We start from the raw sequence: 20,489 nt of genomic DNA, 5'->3' as shown, positions 1-20,489 counted from the left end.
GCCTCCGGAGTGCTGGGATTAAAGGCATGTGCCACCACGCCCGGCTTCCACTATAAATCAACTTGAGTAATTAAGGTTCTGTTTTTGTTATTTTAATGTCTACGTTTAAGAGGAGCTGTTATATCTGCAGGATAAATGGACGATACAAGAAGAAATACCATATCAAAGGTGAGCACACACCCTCCCCACCCAGAAGATTTGCTGAAAATTTGGGTTGGATTTTTGCCGCAGGCCAAATGGGAATGCCTTAAAAAGGTGCAGTGGCTGTGAGTGGGCCAGAGGTGCTGGAGTCTCTTCACTTCCGTACTGCCACATACAGGCTGTGCACACACACACACGCTGCGCTGGACAGGTATGTGAATTGGATCCATGGGGAGGGGCATGCTCGGAGATCTAAGACAACCCACCCCCCACCCCACGGCCCCCTGAAATCACCGCCAGCTTCACAGAAGGCCACTTCAACCTTCACGACGAGTGGGTGTGCATCAGCGGGTGTGGTGACTGGGGACCTGTCAGCTGGAGTGCCCTTAGTTTGATCTCAATGCTTAGAAAAGAGTATGCCGTAGGTCCTCACATAGTAGTCTGCTTTCCTACTCACACACACACACATTCTTTTCTCTATACGTGAGTGTTTTGCCTGCACGGATGTCAGTCTGCAGCGCTGAAATAACCGGAGAGGGCTGGGGAGGGAGGGCATCAGGTTGTGCGCTAGAGCTTCTAGACCTTCTAGACCTTCTAGACCTTCTGGAAGAGCAGCCAGTGTTCTTAACTTCTGAGTCATCTCTTCAGCCCATTCCTGTTTTTTTTTTTTCTCCCCCTTGAGACAGGGTCTTGTGATATAGCCCAGGCTGTCCTTAAACTCACACTGATCCTCCTGCCTCTGCTTACTGAATGCTGGGTAAGTGTGACATCACCAGCAGCCATTGCTTCCTTTTGAAGGACTTGGCTCTCTCCTTCACCACATAGGTTCCAGGATAGAATATAAGTCGTCAGCCTTGGTGATGAGTGCCTTTCTCTGATTTCAAGTCTCCTTTACTCCCTCTTGAATGAAATGTGGGCACTAAAGTTTAGGCTGGTCATTAAAAGCTGTGATGCCATGGGCTGGAAGATAGCTCAGTCGTTAGGAGCACTGTCCGCCCTTCCAGAGGTCCTGAGTTCAACTCCCAGCAAGTACATGGTGGTTCACGACCATCTATAATGTGATCTGATGCCCTTTTCTTTTAGCTTGCAGGTGTGCATGCAGTATATATGTAGTAAATAAGTAAATCTTTTTTTCTTTTAAATCTGTGATTGGGGTCGTGGTCGGGGAACAGGAGAACTCTTAAGTCTTCCAAGACAGTGCGTAGCCCCTGTGTAGTCCTGGCTGTAGATCAGGCTGGCCTGGACCTCACGGAGATATACCTGCCTGCCTCTGCCTCCCAGGTGCTGGGATTACAATGTATGCCCAATTGCTCCTGTGGTTTACCTGAGGAGACTGATTTGAAGGGGACTTTGGGGACAGATTGTTCAGAAGAGAGTGTGGAGTCCAAAATTAGAAGAAGAGGTACATTTTTTTAAAAGGTGAAAAAAAGGGGGGTGGTAGAGATTAAGAGATAGGTACATAGGTCAGAGGGTTTTTGGATGGACTTAGCAAATCAGAGAAGTTGAATGGGGTGGCCAGTTGAATCGGGTGCGGAGTGCAGGTAGGGACTGAGTTCAATTGTAATGCTTTGGCCCAGAGAATGCAAATTGTTGCATGTCCCTTCAGAATACTAGCCCCTGGTGTCTTAGTGGCCACGTCGAGAAATAGAATTATGTAGGCTCTGTGTCTTTTAAAAGAAATCCCCTTTGTAGCACTTCCTTAAAAAAAAGAGCTATTTAACGCAACTCTGCCAGCGTGTTCTTGATAGTGTCCTTAACAGATGCAGCACTCATCGCAACCCTGTCTTCCCGGTAAGTGTTCAGCTGTTCATGTTTTCCCAAAAGCTTTGTATTAATGGTTCCGTTTTCTCCTTCGGATGAATGTGTCTGGGGCTGATGTCTCATGGTCTGTTAAGCTACCAAGAAATAGTACATCTGGCAGAATAAATGGTATGCGCCAGAGTATCTGCAGGTGAAAAGCTCTATTTTTTCCCCCTAAAGTTGACTATTATAAAAGGGGGAGGGGTGCTAAGGTGAAAAAATGAGTTAAACACACTTGGGGGTAGGGTGAGACAAGGTCTTGTTATAGCCCTGACAAACTCTTTCAAAAAAGAAAAGGAAAAAGAAAAAGAAAACAAACAAACAAACTATGAGTCAGTGGCTCTGCGGGCAGGTGAAAGTGTTTGTGTTGTAAACATGATCGCCAGAATTTGGCTCTGCGGGACTCTGACATGCTAGTTTTTTTTGCTGCCTGGGCACAAGCTTAGTCAGTCACCCGAGAAGAAGAAATATCTCTGATAAAACGCTTCAGTAAGATTCTCCTAAAAGCAGGCCTATGGGTCATTTCGAACTGAGAAGGCTGTGATCCCTGTGGGCGGAGCCACCCCTCCGCAGGTGGTCCTGAGTTGTGTAAGAAAGCAAGCTGAGCGAGCCAGTACAAAGCCTCCTCTGTGGTCTTTGCTTTAGTTCCTGCCCTGACGTCCCTCAGTGAGGGACAGTGACATAGACTTGTAAGATGAAACAGTTGTCTCTGCTCATGGTGTTTTGGGGGGGTGGTTTTTTTGAGACAAGGTTTCTCTGTGTAGCCTTGGCTGGCCTAGAATTCACAGAGATCCGCTTGCCTCTGCCTCCCAGAGTGCTGGGATGAATAGGCATGTGTCACCACGAGGCTGCTCACGGTGTTTATCACTGGACGGAAGACCAAGCTAGGACAGCTTGTCAGTGTGAGGTGGCCTCCTGTGGTCTTGAGACAGTGCCGCTTGGGAAGCAGTCAGCACAAGATGGTTAACTAACCCAATCAGCAAGCTGTGGGGCTAAAGTGAGAGGTCCTGTTTCTTTCTGTAAGGCATGCATGAGCAGCCACAGGCGCATGCTCATTCTTGCTCAGTCTCTCCCCCTCCCCCTCCCTCTCCCTCTGCCCCTCTACCTCTCCCCTCCCTCTCCCCTCCTCTCCCCTCCCCCTCTTCACCCCTCCTTCCCTCTCTCTCTCTGTCTCTCTCTCTCATATATTGATAAAAAAGCAAATTATTTGTAGGAAATTTTGCAGAAAAAAAGTTTGCTCCCCAGCCGGGCGTGGTTGCGCACACCTTTAATCGCAGCACTCGGGAGGCAGAGGCAGGCAGATCATTGTGAGTTCAAGGCCAGCCTGGTCTACAAAGCAAGTCCAGGACAGCCTAGGCTAACATGGAGAGACCCTGTCTCAAAAAAAAAAAAGAATCAAAAAAAAGTTTGCTCCCATGAAAGAACTCTTACAGAGACCTTGTCTCAAAAAAGAAAGAAAGAAAGAAAGAATAAATCTCTTTGGGCCGGGCGTGGTAGTGCATGCTTTCAATCGCAGCACTTGGGAGGCAGAGGCAGGTGGATTGCTGTGAGTTCGAGGACAGCCAAGGCTACACAGAGAGACTCTGTCTCAAACAAAAACCAAAACCAACCAAACAAAAAAACTCTTTGGAATTGTCATTGTCTTTTTTTTTTTTCTAAATATGGTTGTTAAATTGTCATTGTCTTTAATTGGTCTTTTCTTCTTCCCCAGAACTTAGCCTTCTGCAAGCCAGTAGGCAAATGATTTACCACTGAGTTTCTTCCTGAACCCAACACTCTTCAATTAACTCATAAACAATGGTCAGTCGGTATTTTTTTTTTTTAATCTTTACTCTTGTTTTTTAAAACTCAACTTTCTGGGGCTGGAGAGATGGCTCAGAGGTTAAGAACACTGTCTGCTCTTCCAGAGGTCCTGAGTTCAATTCCCAGCAACCACATGGTGGCTCACAACCATCTATAGTGAGATCTGGTACCTTCTTCTGGCCTGCTGGCATACATGCAGGCAGGATATTGTATAAGTAATAAATAAATCTTTTAAAAAAATAAATAAATAAAATAAAAATAAATAAAACTCAACTTTCTTTTTTGAGACAGGGTTTCTTGCATGTATTCCAGGGTTTGCCTCGAACTTGCTGTGTTGCCAGGGTTAACCTTGACAACGCAGTGTGTTCTGCTCCCGCGCCATTTATGCAGGTCTGGGGATTGAGCCCATAGTTTTTAAGTTACGCTATATAAAGTTTATACTATATAAAAATCACGTGCTTTTATATAGTATATAATATTTTATGCTATAAAATAAAATAACTTTTTTTTCGGTGAGCATTACACTAAAAAGGTCAATATTTTAAATACTAAACTGGGAAGATGCTCTCGCATTTGGTGACACCTGAGTCACTTCTGACTGTCATCATGACAGTGTCTATGATGTCTGCTAGGGAGATCCCAAGAAGCCAAAGAACAGTGTCCTGCAACAAGACTCAAGCTAGGCTAACTGTGTCCATGGCGATGACGATGAAACCCTCCTAAGAGTGAAGTTAAGTTTTGTTACTCATTTCAGAATTCCTACATTTCACCGTTGTTGCAACAGACCTGGATTGAACAAGACAGGCTGGGCCAAGCGTTTGAAGATGCCTTCGAAGTGCTGACACAGCATTCGCTTGGAGATGTTCAATACTTCCCAGGTAAACACGAGGTCATTTACTCTCATCTCTTGGCACATAACGCGGCTAGCTGGTCACATTCATATGGAAGAGCTAATAGGTGTAGAAGCCCAATGGACTCACAAAGCTGGGGAAGAGGAGCTTTTCCTGCGGCCTCCTGGCTATCCAACAGACATTTGCTAATGAGGTCCAGGCCAAGGAGAGATCCTGTCTCCAAAAAAAAAAAAAAAAAAAAAAAAATCAAGGCTGCTGAAGGAGACTATCTGAGGTTGACTTTGGCTCACACATACATCTTTACCTGCATGTAGCACGCAGACATGGCAGCAGAACACCCACAGACATAAAACAATTTTATTTATTTATTTATTTTTATTTTCATTTTTATTTTTATTTTGGTTTTTTGAGACAGGGTTTCTCTGTGTAGCCTTGGCTGTCCTGGACTCGCTTTGTAGAGCAGGCTGGCCTCAAACTCACAACGATCCACCTGCCTCTGCCTCCCGAGTGCTGGGATTAATTATTTATTTTTAAAATATTTATTTACTATGTATGTATACAGTGCTCTGCCTGCATGTACACCTGCAGGCCAGAAGAGGACACCAGATCTCATTATAGATGGTTGTGAGCCACCATGTGGCTGCTGGGAATTGAACTTACGGCCTTTAAAAGAGCAGTCAGTGCTCTTAACCTCTGAGCCATCTCAGCCCGACAAAACAATTTTAAAAGCTGAAGTGGAACGTTACCCACAGCGGAAGCCTCCCATGACTGGAGGAGTGTAACATGGGTATCTTCACCGAGATCAACAGCCCTGCACAGAAAAGACAAAAATCCACACCAGCCATGCTTTGGGTGTTAGAAGCAGGCATGTGGAACTGGGGGCAAAGGGGTCATCGTTTGAGACCAGCCTGAGTTATGTAGCTAGACTGTGCCAATAAGACAAAGAATAAACAAAGTCTGCTTGCCATTTGCTTATTCTATCATCCTGACTTTCCAGGAAAAGCTTCCTGTAAAAAAATTAAAAAGTGTGTATGTTTGTGTGTGTGTGTATAATGTATATATGTATGTGTGTATATATATATACATATTTGTGTATATGTATGTGTATATGCATGTATATGATCTGTGCCATATTCAGAGTGGGGGTCAAAGGACAACCATCCTTGACCCCCACTGTGTTTGAGCCAGAGTCTCAGACTCCACCTTTCACCTTGCCACAGAAACAGTGGGGTTTCAGACATGTCTATGCATGCATCTTTACCTGGGTCCTGGGAATCTGAACTCATCCTTGTATTTATATGGCAACTGCTTTTCCCTTTGAGTCATCTCCCTGGCCCAGAAAAAAGCTTTTTTTTTTTTTTTTTTTTTTTGCTGGGGTTTGTTTTTGTTTTGTTTTGTTTTTAATCGCCTTTAAAGAATTGTTTGTATATGAATGCTCTATTTGCAGGTACACCTGCAGGCCAGCAGAGGGCATCAGATCTCTAAGATGGCGTTATAGCTGGTTGTGAGCCACCATATGGTTGCTGAGAATTGAACTCAGGACCTCTGGAAGAGCAGACAGTGCTCTTAACTGCTGAGCCATCTCTCCAGTCCCCGAAAAGGTTTTTAGTTGTTATTAATATATTTCTCACTGGGCAGTGGTGGTGCATACCTTTAATCCCAGCACTCAGGAGTCAGAGGCAGGCAGACCTCTTGAGTTTGAGGCCGGTTTAGGCAGGCCTTCCACTCAGTGAAGACTTAGTCTGCGTGTAAGAATGCATAGTTTTATCCTTAACTTAGTCTCCAGATTAACTTATTAACTTATTCTTCAGACTCTTTGATCCAGATAAAATGCACTATATTGTCTATTGAGTTTATATATGTTTTTTTTTTTTCCAGAGACAGAGTTTCTCTGTGTAGCCTTGGCTGTCCTGGACTCAACTTGTAGACCAGGCTGGCCTCGAACTCACAAAGATCCACTTGCCTCTCTGCCTCCCGAGTGCTGGGATTAAAGGCGTGCGCCACGACCGCCCAGCTGAGTTTATATATGGTATTGCAGAGACGTACACGTTCAGTTTGGTACTGTTAGGTACGTGGAATATTTCTCCACAGAGGGAATAGGTGATGTAGAAGAGCATCGATCATACTAAAATCCTGGGATAACCGCCCATGGTGGAAATACAAAGTGGTTAAGAAAACTTAAACGACAGCAATCAATAGAGCCGGCGTCACCTTGGTCTGCTCACAGACACGTGTGTATATCGTAAATGCGTGTGCGCCTATAAGCTCAAGACTTATGCAATGTCTTCCTGTGCTGTCTTTTAATTAGAACATAAAAATTGCATGGCCTACATTAACCATTACCCGCACGTCAGAGGCAATTCCAACTGCTACGGAGTGTTACCCACAGCAGAAGCACCCTGTAACTGGACAAGCGTCGCCGTGAGTATCTTTACTGAGATCAGCTGCCCTGCACAGAAGAGGAGAAACAAACACCTCTCTTTCTCATGGGGTGGGGGTGGGGAAGGCAGACCTTGGCCTGTTCTCCCCCTTGCTCTTCCTTCTCGGTTTGCTGGTTGTCCCTGGGTGTGATAGGAGCAGTACATTTGCTGTTAGCCACTCACTGGGGAGCCAGGGCACAGGACTGAGCCCCGCGGCCCCCCGCCCCCTTTAACATGCCGCTGCCTTGTGTGTGTAGAATGGTTCTTCAGACTTTTATTTGGAAGGAAGTTTTCATCAACCCCTGCACAGCATAACGGGAAGCCACCTGCTCCAAGCCTCCTTCCTCCAGCAAAAGGGAGGAAAAGGTAAATGTTGCCAAGACACTCCTGATACGGCTTCAAAGGGATGTTGTTATGTGTGTGTTTCTGTTGTTGTTGTTGTTGTTGTTTCATCTTTCATTATTTAGCCCTAGGCTGGCCTGGAACTCACCATGAGGACTTCAAACTTGCAATCCTGCCTCTGTGTCTCGGGAGTGCTGAGATTACAGGACTACAGCGCCTTGCTGGATAGAATTCAGAATAATAGATACGAGCATTGTCTTTGCAGCAGAGCACAGCATCACATGCTTGTAGGGCCAGCACAGAGGCAGAAGGATTGCAAGAAATATCCGTTGAAACAGCATGAATTGAACCACACCAAGGATGTTGGGTTATTTATTGAACCATAGGTGACTTACTAATGAACGGTTTACACTCTTGAAGAAAAGTGACCCCCCCTCCCCCGCAGCCATTAACTGCCAGGAGCTCCTCCTGGAGCCTCAGCCGTCACTCCCTACCCATGCTAGAGTGTAAGCAGTCTCGGCTTGGGGGTGGAGGGCGGCGGCGGCGCAGGTCTTGTACAGGTAGCCACAGATGCTGTGAATTGACGGTAAACAGCCACATCATGTTCGGAAGACAGCTTTATAGTTAGTTCATAAATTTAAGATATATAAGCAGATCTGGGGGTAGTGGAGTATTCAGTTTTGGAATAAGCCATGTTACTATCTCTAGGGGGAAAAACAGAATCTAGCCAGGAGTTTCTCTTAACTAGCTGATGGATCTAGTGGAGCAGGATGCAGCATATGGAAGCGGCTACCACTTTTAATTTCATGAAGTCTCTACGAGGGGAACCCAATTTACACAAATCCTCTAAATTTCTAAATCTCTATATCTAGTCATGTTGAGACACAAATGATTACATGTCTGAAAAGATGAATGGCATTAGCGCTGATATTAACATTTGATTTCATACCTGAAAATGATGATGACCTTAGCTGTTGCTCATGAGCAATGGCTTTTCTACTTTAAGTTTTTTTTTTTTTCAGGGCTTTTTTTTTTTTTTTTTACAGCTTCTCCAGAGCTAGCCACTTAATCTAAGTCATGACTATTAATTCCCTTAATATTAATTTTAAGGCTGGAGCGATGGCAGCATTTAACAACAGTAAAACTAGGGTGAGCAATGGTTGTGAGCAGCTATGTGGGTGCTGGGAATCGAACCTGGATCTTTTTTGCAAGCACAAGTGTTACCCAAAAAAAAAAAAAAAAAAAAAAAAAATTGCCAGGTGGTGGTAGTGCATGCCTTTAATCCCAGCACTCGGGAGGCAGAGGCAGGTGGGTCCCTGTGGGTATGAGGCCAGCCTGGTCTACAAAGCAAGTCCAGGACAGTCAAGCCTACACAGAGAAACCCTGTCTTGAAAAACAAGACAAAACAAAACAATTACAAACAAGTGTTTTAACAGCTGAGCCAACTCTCCAGCCCCTTTTATGCTTTATAATGTGAAACTGTGGTCAAACTTTTAAATGTGAAGAAAGATTACCTTCAAACGAATCTCCAGATGAGCAGATAGATCCATTTAGGTCCAGTGCAAACTTTAAGAGGCCCATGAAAATGGGCATGGCGACGCATGCCCTTGATCCTGGCACTGCAGATATAGGCAGGAGGATCTTCATGAGTTCGAGGCCAGCCTTGTCTACAAAGTGAGCCCAGAGCAACCAAGGCTACACAGAGAAACCCTGTCTCCAAAATAAATAAATAAATAAATAAATAAATAAAAACCAGAGGCCCATGGATCTTTCTGGCCTGCCAGTAACTGCGGAGCAAGGCTCAATGCATTCTGAGGCCCAGGAAAGCCTTCTTCCAGGGGACTTTCACAAAGGAGTTGATGTCTCTCTCTCTCTTTTCCCCTCCGCTGCAGTCAGGAGGAAGCTTCGGCTGTTTGAATACCTTTTCGAGTCCCTGTGTAATCCGGAGATGGCGTCTTGTATTCAATGGGTCGATAAAAGCAGAGGTGTCTTTCAGTTTATGTCAAAAAACAAGGAGAAGCTTGCTGAGCTTTGGGGCAAAAAGAAAGGCAACCGAAAACCCATGACTTACCAGAAGATGGCCAGAGCCCTGAGGAATTATGCCAGAACTGGGGAGGTCACAAAAGTCCGGAGAAAACTGACCTACCAGTTCAGTGAAGCTCTTCTTCGAAGGCTCTGTTCACCCTACACCATTTATTCACAGTATGCCCCGCCTGACCAGGAATATTTCAGTTTAAACCACTGGAATGCAGACTTCTACGGTAACGTCCACACGCAGAGCTAACCCTCTCCTTCTTGGCCTCGGTGGCACCAGAAAAAAACCCCTTCAGATTCCTCCCCCCCACCAAATCAAATTACTGATCTCCACATTCACAGATTCCACACCCACGAAGCAGAAACATCTAGGGGAAGCTCTGCACAGAACATGTTGCATTTTCCTTCCCGTGCTGACAACTTTTTTACATAGTACTTACACTATATTAGCACTAAAAGGAACCTAAAGATGTTTCACAAATGTGCTTATCGTTTGCCTCCACCTCTGTGTAAGAGACTTAGTGGCCATGGCCTCGGTAGCCAAGAACATCCTGGGGCCAATCTTGCAAGAGGTGCACTGGGCCACTTGGTACTCTTACTAATTAATAATTGGAATTTCAGGCAATTGAGCAATTGATTGCCTTCTGCTATGCAAGGACTTAACGGGGTTTCTCTATGTAGCCTTGGCTGTTCTGGACCAGGCCGGCCTTAAACTCACAGAGATCCGCCTATTTCTGCCGCCCCAGTGCCGGGATTAACAGGTGGTCACCACCTCGCCCGGTGCAGCATGTCATCAAAGATGAATTTTATTTGTTTGCTTGGAGACAATCTTGCTAAGCAGCCGAGGCTGTCCTTGAGCTAATAGACTAACCATGTATGTACTACCATATTAGGCTTATATATTGATTTAGAAGCCCTTTGTTGTCATTTATGTAGGTGAAAAGTCACTCAACATGTAGTGTGATACAGAGGTTGTACTGAAACATGTTCGTGGCTTTTAAAAACAGTGGACTGTTATATAGTCAAATCCAACCTAATAAATAATATAATTCAATCTAATAAATATTAAGCCACCACTGTGGCTTTAATTTGCATCTTTCTGGTTTTTTGTTTGTTTGTTTGTTTGTTTGTTTTGAGACAGGAGCTTTGCTATGTAGCTCTGGCTGGCTTAGAACTCAGATCCTCCTCAAATGCTGATATTAAATGCATGTGTTTGTTTCCGGGCTATATTGAGGAAATTTCTGCTCAACCCACTGTCATGAAACTTTTTCTGTTCTAGTGGGTTTTCTTGTTTTCATTTTTTTATTTTTGTTTTGTTTTTGTAGCCCTGGCTGTCTTGGAACTCACTCTGTAGGCCAGGCTGGCCTCACACTCACAGAGGTCCACCTGCCTCTGCCTCCTAAGTGCTGGGATTAAAGGTGTTCACCATCAATCATACCTAGATAATTTTAGGTATTCTATTTTGAGTTGATTTTTTAATTTTTGTTTTAAGATTTATTTGTTATTATGTATACAGTATTCTGCCTGCATATACATCTGTACACCAGAAGAGGGCACCAGATCACATTATGGGTGGTTGTGAACTACCCTGTGGTTGCTGGGAATTGAACTCAGGACCTTTGGAAGAGCAGTCAGTGCTCTTAACCTCTGAGCCATCTCTCCAGCCCCCTTTGCTTATTTCTTGAGCAAGAAGGTTTTGTTTTGTTTTTGCTTTTGCTTTTTTGTTTTCTTGAGACAGGGTTTCAAACTCACAGAGATCAGCCTGCCTCTGCCTCCCTGAGTGCTGGGATTAAAAGCATATGCCCCCACACCTGGCTGTATTATCAGTTTTAACTAGGCTTTTGTTAGAATTTTTCTTGTGTCACGTACCTTTAATTTTTCTCTATAAGAATAAGTTGTGGGGGCTGGAGAGATGGCTCAGAGGTTAAGAGCACTGGCTGTTCTTCCCAAAGGTCCCAAGTTCAATTCCCATCAACCACACGGCGCCCTCTTCTGGAATGAAGGTGTATATGCAGGCAGAAGACTGCATAATAAATAAATCTTTTAAAAAGTTGTGAGGACGGGAAGAACAGGGAACTCTTACGTTGTTGGTACTAGTTAGTACAGACATGGAAGATAGCGTGACTTTTCCTTAAGTCTAAAAATAGAGTCATCCAGCAATCCTGCTCTTGGGTATGTCAAAGAGTTGTCTGTGTTCCCAGGACCATTGTGATGGCATGTACATGCATGTACATGTTCACACAGTGGAATACTAAGCCTTAAAACAAAACAGACAACGCAAAGAAAGAACTATTAGGGAAGGGGAGGAGCAACAGTAGGAGGGAAAAGGAACAAAAAGCAGACTAGTGAATGTAATCAAATTAATCAAGTTTTTTCCTGGGATAGGGGCTTTCTATATGGTCCTGTCTGTCCTGAGACTCACTATATTGATCAGACTGGCTTCTCTAACTCACTGAGATCCAACTGCCTCTGCCTTCCAAGTGCTGAGATTAGGGTGTGCACGACCACCACCTGATGTTGTGATTTATTTTTTTATTTTATTTTTATTTTTTATTTTTTGGCTTTTTTGAGACCAGGACTCCCTTTGTAGACCGTGATGGCCTTGAACACACAGAGGTCCCCCTACCTCTGCCTCCCGAGTGCTGGGATTAAAGGTGTGCGCCACCACGCCCAGCTAATGTAGTGATTAAAGTTGATTGTCCTGTTGGTTTAATCTGGAGTCAACTTGGAGACATGCTGAGGGGATGCCTATGGGTATATGTCTAGGGAGCATCAACTGAAGGGTAAATAGCCTTTTCCCCAAATAGAAATCTGTCTGAAGGGAAGGCGGTGCTTGCTTTGCTTGCGTACCCTCACTCTTGCTGGAGCATGCGCATCTACCCTGTCGCTGCCACCACTGCCAGCCTTTTCTGGCTCAAACTCTTTTCCCAGCTGGCTTATTCAATCTGGCTTCCCTCTTGGCCCCGGAATTGCTCTGCTTGGCCTCAAACGAACTCCAGCAATCTGCTCTAATCTTCTGGCTTCTGATTTTCTGGTTCATTCTGTCTTCACCTGAGTTCCCTCTCTCTATTGCTGTCCCGGTAAAACTGCCTCCTCTCTGTGTAAAACTGCTTCTTGGGTAGCTACTCTTTCAACTGTTCTCCTGAGAGCTGGGCATACCCTAATCTGTCAAATCTCTTTTTCTGCCACTCAATTAGACATCACCTTCAAACATGGGTGCTTCCTTCTACAAACTATCTTTACCTTCAATGGAATTAAAGGTGTATATCATCACCACGCCTGGACCTAAACTTTTCTATACCTAAGACTTGCTCTATACCAGGCTGGCCTTGACCTCAGATCTGCTTGCCTCAGTCTCCTAGATTAAAGGCGTGTTTGTATTCCAGCCAGATCACAGAGACCTAGAAGGTCTTTGGATGTGAGCTCTTGCCAGAGCAGCCATGTTCTGAATTAAAATTCCTCTACAGTGTACATATCTAAGCATATCTCACAGACATACAATAATTAAGTACACAAAGTTTCATGGTTACCCTCCGCCTGTGTTTTCTCTGCCCTTCCACTAATGGGCTGTAACCCATTAGTAAAAGAAGACAGAGGCCTAAGGGAAATGACACTGTGACAATAATATTCTGAAGACCCCTACTACCATAAATCATTTTGAGGTTAATTCTCCTAGATAAAGTGTGCAGCGGGTCAGCCGGGCGTGGTGGCACATGCCTTTAATCCCAGCACTTGGGAGGCAGAGGCAGGCGGATCGTTGTGAATTCACGGCCAGCCTGGTCTACAAAGCGAGTCCAGGACAGCCAAGGCTACACAGAGAAACCCTGTCTTGAAAAACCAAAAAAAAAAGAAGTGTGCAGCGAGTCAATGTTTCCTTACTATTCTACAACTTGGCCACAAGGAGGCGCTGCTGCCCCGTTCTCGCTTCAGCCCACTCTGAGAACCACGGTCTTTTCCCTCTAGCTGTTAAGATTAGCAAACAGTACCTGAAGGAGGAACCTCAATATGAGCAATTGCCACAGAAAGCTCTGGCTTATTTTCTACATGGCACAAGGAAGCCTAGAAGGAAACGATTTACTTCTTACCTGATGTTTGGCTCCGTAATTCATCTGTGTTATCACAAGCTAGAGGAGTTTTCTAACCTGCCTGAACCATCTTCGGTTTAGGTTATGGAGGCTCTCAACTTTCCTAATGCTGTGACCCTTTAATATACAGTTCCTCACGTTATGGTGATCCCGGCCATAAAATTATTTTCATGGCTACTTCATAACCATAATCTCGCTACTACTATGAACCGTAATGTATGAACCTGATAAAGAGCATACCTGAGAGGCGACATATTCTGCTTCTTCCACCCACCCACCCACCGTGCGCGTGCGCGCGCGTGCGCAGATGCACGCGCCCCACAGGTTGAAAACCACTGGCATAGTCCACCAAGGTGTGTAGGCGCTGCTGGGTCTGTGGAATTCCCCAAGTTTCCTTTATTTATTTTTCTTCTCATTAAAAAAAAACAAAAAAACAAAAAACTTTCCAGCATCCCCCAGAGCATCTCATGGCGCCTTAGAGTGGCAGACACAATAGGAGCCCCTTTCTGAAGGAGGGAATGGTCACTCATTGTCGGGGGGTGGGGGTAGGGGGTTAGGGGGGTGGGATGGGGGGGGGCGGGCAGCAGGAACAGCAGGAAAGAACACCTGCATAAAACAGGTATTAACTGAAATGAGAAAGTAACGGATGTCAGGAAGGAAGCCAGAAACAACACAGTCCTGCTGTGGGCTGGCCAACGTTTTTTGTTTGTTTAACAAACATTTCAAAGCTGTTGGTGCTTTTGTGAAAGTCAGTCACACACTCCCTAAGGCATGACCCCTGAGACTCCCTGGGAAATGGCTACATTCAGCCCCGCGGTCCTGATGGTCCAAATGGCCCCCTTGACTGTAGAGTCTGTGTAGCCGTGGGAATGGTGGGATTCCCACCTGGAGAGGAACGGGCTCTTGGCCGTGCTTACTGCTTTTCCTAAACATCCTTTGTTGCTATGCTTGAGATAAGTTCTTGAACAACCTAGGTTGGCCTCAAACTCCCCGTGTAGCCCAGGCTGGCCTTGAACTCCTGATCTTGCCACCACCTCCTAAGTACTGGACTCATATTCTTTTTATAGCACACAAGGTACTATCCTTTGTCATATCCACAATCCCTAATTCTGCCTTATGGAATAAGCTCCTTGTTTAAAATTTCTTTACAGCAGTATTTGAAATGATAATTAGGCTTTTTCTTTCTTTCTTAGGACATGCAGCAATATGTTAAAATGGATGGGTTCGGTGCACTGGCGTTACTGAATCCAGACTTTAGCATTTGCTGTAGTCAACATTCCACTGTCTGCTTCTTTTTTGTTTGGTTTTGTTTTCTGACGATAACTCATGTGGTGGTGTGAATAGCAAGTTTGGCCCCCCATAGACACATGTGTTTGAACGCTTGGCCCATAGGAAGTGGCACAATTAGGAGGTGTGGCCTGTTGAAGGAAGTGTGTCACTGTGGAGGTGGTCTTTGAGGTCTCCTATGCTCAAGCTAGGCCCACTGTGGCACACAGTCTCCTTCCGCTGCCTGCAGATCAAGATGTAGAACTCTCAGCTCCTTCTCCAACACAGTGTCTGTCTCCACACTGCCATGCTTTCTACCATGATGACAGTGAATTAAACCTCCGAACTGTAAGCCAAGCCCCAATTAAATGTTTATAAGAGTTGCTGTAGTCATGGGTCTCTTCACAGCAATAAAAACCTTAACTAAGACAACCCATGAATAAGCTTGTTTTTAAAAAAATTATTTGAGGCTGGATGTGGTGGCACACACCTTCAATCCCAGCACTCTGGAGGCAGAGGAAGGTGGATTGCTGTGAGTTCGAGGCCAGTGTCATCTACAAAGTGAGTCCAGGACAACCAAGGCTACACAGAGAAACCCTGTCTGGAAAAAAGTAATTTGATAGACATATAATTTTACCATTTCTTTAAAAATGATTCCTTGACAATTTCATAGCTGAATATAATATTTTTGATCATATTTATTAACCACTACCCCCTCCCCCTGTTGGACCCTGGCCCAAAATGTTGGACCCTGGAGTCCAATTTGGTAAGGAGGTTGCCGCGAGAAACCACTCAAGTCACACCAGTGGAGAGGTATAGGTAAAATGTATTATTGACACACCAGAAGTCCCAATTGTTGATGTGTCAGGGTCTCTCAGCACTCAGGAGGCAAAGGACCCCAGTAGCTGTTACAGACTGCTTATAAAGGCTAAAACCACTAGCCAGGGGGAGGACCTGACCTTTAAACTGCTGAATCTGAGGGCTGGGGAATCTGAGGTATATGAGCAGGATTATTGGCTCGGGCTGGGTTAACTGGGGGGGGGGGGGGGGGGCAGAGAAGAGCAGGCCGTGTAGGGGCTTTCCGCACAGGGTGTTTTCCTAAAGCTGCAGGTGTTTTGTTTTGCTGGTTTCTTGGAACTAGGGCAGGGGTCAAACGGCCCCGAGCTTGACCTTGTTTTTCAGGCTTCTCACCCCCCCTTATCACCTTCTGTGGTGATTTGAATGGAGATGGCCACCTCGGACTCATTTGTAGTAGCAAAATTAAGAGGTGTGGCGTTGTTGGAGGGAAGATGCCACTGGGGGTGGGCTTTGAGGATACAAGTGCTCAAGCCAGGCCCGGTGTCACTCACTCTCTTCTTGCTGCCTGCCAATCCAGATGTAGAGCTCTCAGCTATCTCTCTCTCTGCCAGCATTACATCTGCCTGCGTGCCGCCATGCTTCGAGCCATGACGACAATGGACTAAACCTCTGAACCTGTAAATTAGCCCCAGTGAGATGTTTTCCTTTGTAGGAGTCCCACGGTCGTGGTGTCTCTTCACAGCAACGAAAGCCTGGCTGAGAAACCGTCCCACTCCCTCCCGCACTCTTCTTCCACTTTCAGGTTGTTTTGTTCTAATGACCCCTCCCCCCAGCTTAATTTGAGTTGCTTCCATGAACATGGGTATTGGGTTACTTACTGGACAACAGACAGCTTATGATTGGCTGCACTACTTGGGGGGCGGGGCGGGAAGGACAGCCTCCCCCAAAGCATTAACTACCAGTCGCTCCTCACCAAGGGGCTACAGCCTCCTCATCAGGCCCTTCTCCATCCAAGCTGGAATGCTGAAGGGCTCAGTATTCGTGCAGGTCTTGTGCAGATAGTCTCAACTGCTCTGAGTACAAGAATGCAGTAAGCCGCGTCATCTCTCCAAAAAAGACGGAATTTCACAGAAACTCATCCCCGAGTACGCTGTCCTCCCACACACACCAGAAGAGGGCACCAGATCTCATAGTAGATGGTTGTAAGTCACCATGTGGTTGCTGGGAATTGAACTCAGGACCTCTGGAAGAACAGCTGGTGCTCTTAACCTCTGAGCCATCTCTCTGCTCCCCCTCAGCCCCACACCCACCCCGGTTCTTATACTCTTATACTCTTTCTGCTCCTCTTTTCCATGATGTTCCCTGAGCCCTGGGAGTGGGGAGAGGGAGAGAGTTGGGAGATAAAGAGATGCTCTGTTTAGGGATGAGCACTCAAGAGTCACTTATTCCCAGTACTCGGGAGGCAGAGGCAGGCAGGTCATTGTGAGTTCAAGGCCAGCCTGGTCTACAAAGTGAGTCCAGGACATCCAAAGCTTCACAGAGAAACCCTGTCTTGAAAACAACAACAACCCCCCCCTCCAAAAAAAAACCCTAAAAGTGTCTCTTATCCTCAGCACTTTGCAAAAAGAAGCTTCACTGATGAAGGTTGAGAGTAGCACTAATCTATAGGTATAAAAATAAATATTTAGTGGCGTGTATGATGGCATGTGATTTTAATTTCAGCATTCAGGAGGCAGAGGCACGTAAGTGTGGTTACGTAGCAAGTTCCAAGCCAGCCAAGGGTACATAGACTACACAGAAAGCCTCTGAATAAAAAAAATAATAATGCTGGGCAGTGGCATCACATGACTTTGATCCCAGCACTTGGGAGGCAGAGGCAGGTGGATCTCTTAAGTTTGAGGCCAGGTATACAGAGAGCTCCAGGACAACTTGGGCTACAAAGAGAAACCCTGTCGCTAAAAACAAACCAACAAAAAAAAAAATTAAAGGCAGTATGGTGTGTCCATTTTGCAAAACAATATTAGGTTTCGTCTTATAGCCTATGACTTCCCAAATCATAGGCTTTCAACCAGGTTACAGTACCAGTCATCATAAATTCCTTCTTGTAGTGGGGTACTCACATTCATTCAGAAAAGAGTTGGTTACCTCCAGGACAGCCGTGCCACTGATGCCAAGTGCACCAGTGGCCATATCATGCCTGAAAAGTCAGTGTTTTAGAATGTAGGGTCCACCATAGGATAAGACAGTTAATGATTTTTTTTCTCTCCTAGCAGCTTGCATGGTACTTTTAGCATGATGGACGTTAACCCACTCCGTTCTAGCTTTATTTCTCTGTCCTGCAGCCAAAATGTATAATATCTTCAATAATAATTCTAGTGGACCACCACGAACAATGGCAAGATTCTGTATGGCTTAGGGGTGGGGGTGAGCTTCTTGACCAGCAACTCATAAGATGGTATCCTACACTTGATACTGGGATTTTTGTCTAACACCCTATGGCTTCTGTGAGAAACATTATCCAGTCAAGGCTTCCTCCATTCAAGAGTGATTGTTTTGGGCTGGAGAGATGGCTCAAAGGTTAAGATCACTGTCTGTTCTTACAAAGGTCCTGAGTTCAATTCCCAGCAACCACATGGTGGCTCACAACCATCTATAATGAGATCTAGTGCCCTCTTCTGGTGTGCAGGCAGAGCACTGTATACATAATAAATAAATAAATAAATCTTTTTTTCTTTATGGGCCTGGATTACCTCACTCAGTATATTTCTCAGCTACATTTATTTTCCTAATTTCATTTGTTTATTTTTGGTTTTTTTCCTAGACAGGTTTCTCTGTGTAACAGCTTTGGCTATCTTGGAACTCTATCTGTAGACCAGGCTGGCCTTGAACTCAGAGACCTACCTGCCTCTGCCTCCTGAGTGTTAGGAATTAAAGGTGTGTGCCACTACCGACACTACCGCCCTACTAATCTAATTTTTATTTTCTTTACATATAAATAAAAAATTCTCTGCCTTATACTGATTTTTGAAATAGTAAGGGTTTTTTTGGTTGTTGTTGTTTGTTTATTTATTTGTTCGTTTGTTTTGGCTAGCACTAACTGAAACCATCAGCTTTGGCTCAATATAATATAACAGGAAAACTTTTGAAAGATTGAAGAATTTCTGAGAAGGCTGGAGCCAGCCAAAGTCCAAAGCGTATCTGGTCAAGACAAGACATAACTATGCCTTTTCTTCTATATGATGCTTTGTCACATCATATGTCACTGAACAGAGACCTCACATTCTAGTTTCTATTCCCAGGGCAATATGACAGCTCCCAGAGAGGGCTGGGTACTGTCCCTGACCTGTGTGTCTCACTAGCTCCCCATTCAAATTTTAGGAAGAAGGATTCTGATTGGATGAGGCAAAGTCAGGGGCCTATGTTTGGCATAAAAGTAGAAAGTTTGTTATCTGTAATTTTCAGCTTATACATTTGGAGACTGTTTTTGATCAAAAACCCCCCAAATATAGGAAATCTGAAGATGCTGGGAAACCAAAAGAATGATTTTTTTTTTTTAAAGTTCACTGGAATGTTAACCATAGTAATGATGATCAGGGCACGAGTTGATTTGAATGGTCTTTGTTCCACCTGGCTGATGCCCAAAAAGTCTTTTTGTTCTAAGTATTTCTGTGATCATAGTAATTTAGATGGTTTCTTAAGTGGTCCTTGTCTTTCCAAGAAGGCTGTTTCATTATGTTACTTAAATTCTCCAAATATCAAGTAAAAATGAAAGTTTTACTTTATTTGGTGGAAAACTGGCTCTTAGAAGAATACTCCAGAATCCAGACATGAAGGTCCCATGTGTGGCTTCTACATTCTCAGAGCAGGCTATATTAGTGCCAAGGGATCCTACTCTTTCCTAAGCAGATGCTCACACTGTTCATCTCAGCCACTGCTTCTCTCCTTGCCTTCCACCCTGAGCTGGAGGGACTTTACCCAACTCTCTACAGCACTTGGAATCTGCCATCAAGTGACAGAGAGCCTACAGATAGAACTGCTCCATTTAGAAACTCTTAGACAGTCACCTTGTTTATTTGTTTTGTTTTTGAGACAGGGTTTCTCTGTGTAGCCTTGGTTGTCCTGGACTCGCTTTGTAGACCAAACTGGCCTCAGACTCACAGAGATCCACCTGCCTCTGCCTTCCCAGTACTGGGATTACAGGTGTACGTCAAGGTGGCCTGGCACAATCACCTTGTTTTCAAGCCTATGTTGACTTCTGATTCCTATGGCACGTGTGCCTCAAAGTTCTGAACTTCTCAAGGGACGAAAACTGACTTGGCTCTTGAGTTTTCCTTCCTTCCTTTTTTTTTAAATAATGATTTATTTATTAAGTATACAGTGTCTTGCCTGCATGTATACCAGAAGAGGGCACCAAGATCTCATTATAGATGGTTGTGAGCCACCATGTGGTTGCTGAGAATTGAACTCGTGACCTTTGGAAGAGCAAGCAGTGCTCTAAACCTCTGAGTTATCTCCCCATCCCCTTGAGTTTTCCTTTCTGTAGACACATTTGTTCAAGTTTTCTTTTCTAGGCCAAGATAACCACGGTCTTTCCATTGAGTAGTTGCGGTTCTGTTTCTAATATCTGTTTTCCCTCATGATCTCATTTCTTGAAATATCTGCTAATTTTATTGGCCAGGCATTGCATATGGAAAATGCAAATCTGGATGATAGCATTTCTTCCACAAAGTATTTATCTTTACTTCTGTTAAAGGATATATTAGGGACAACTCATTTTAATCCAACCACAGACAGTTAATTCAAGACTTATGTTCAGTCTTTAAAAGGTGTAAACTACCACTTGGGAGGCTGAGGCAGGCAAATTGCTGTGAGTTCGAGGCTAGCCTTGTCTACAAAGCAAGTCCAGGATAGTCAAGGCTACACAGAGAAACCCTGTGTCAAAAAACAAA

At 44.7% G+C, this 20,489-nt stretch overlaps 1 protein-coding gene across 3 annotated transcripts; it reads left to right on the top strand.

Annotated features, from left to right (window-relative positions):
• The first annotated feature begins 268 nt into the window (after positions 1-268).
• On the top strand, positions 269-10,485 carry SPIC (Spi-C transcription factor). 3 transcript variants are annotated; one of them, XM_084795307.1, is made up of 7 exons: positions 269-352; positions 1,890-1,932; positions 3,653-3,741; positions 4,499-4,622; positions 6,904-7,016; positions 7,273-7,381; positions 9,250-10,485. In XM_084795307.1, the coding sequence occupies exons 3-7, from the start codon at positions 3,739-3,741 to the stop codon at positions 9,639-9,641; spliced, it is 741 nt and encodes a 246-aa protein (XP_084651433.1). In that variant the 5' UTR covers positions 269-352; positions 1,890-1,932; positions 3,653-3,738; the 3' UTR covers positions 9,642-10,485. The 3 variants fall into 3 exon arrangements, with proteins under 3 accessions (XP_084651433.1, XP_084651431.1, XP_084651432.1); XM_084795305.1 differs by having other exon boundaries at positions 1,834-1,932; XM_084795306.1 differs by lacking the exon at positions 1,890-1,932.
• The last annotated feature ends 10,004 nt before the right edge of the window (positions 10,486-20,489 follow it).

The sequence above is a fragment of the Acomys minous genome, assembly GCF_964271855.1.
Source record: "Acomys minous genome assembly, chromosome: 9".
In the NCBI taxonomy this organism is placed as follows: domain Eukaryota; kingdom Metazoa; phylum Chordata; class Mammalia; order Rodentia; family Muridae; genus Acomys; species Acomys minous.
The sequence above is the reverse complement of the archived record's forward strand: the minus strand, read 5'-3'. Positions and strand labels throughout refer to the sequence as shown.

What these genes read in the sequence shown, in the direction of transcription:
- SPIC (XM_084795306.1), top strand. An exon ending in AGATGTTCAATACTTCCCAG is followed by an intron (nt 4,623 to 6,903) that starts GTAAACACGAGG and finishes TCTTTTAATTAG; the next exon opens with AACATAAAAATTGCATGGCC. An exon ending in GTAACTGGACAAGCGTCGCC is followed by an intron (nt 7,017 to 7,272) that starts GTGAGTATCTTT and finishes TTGTGTGTGTAG; the next exon opens with AATGGTTCTTCAGACTTTTA.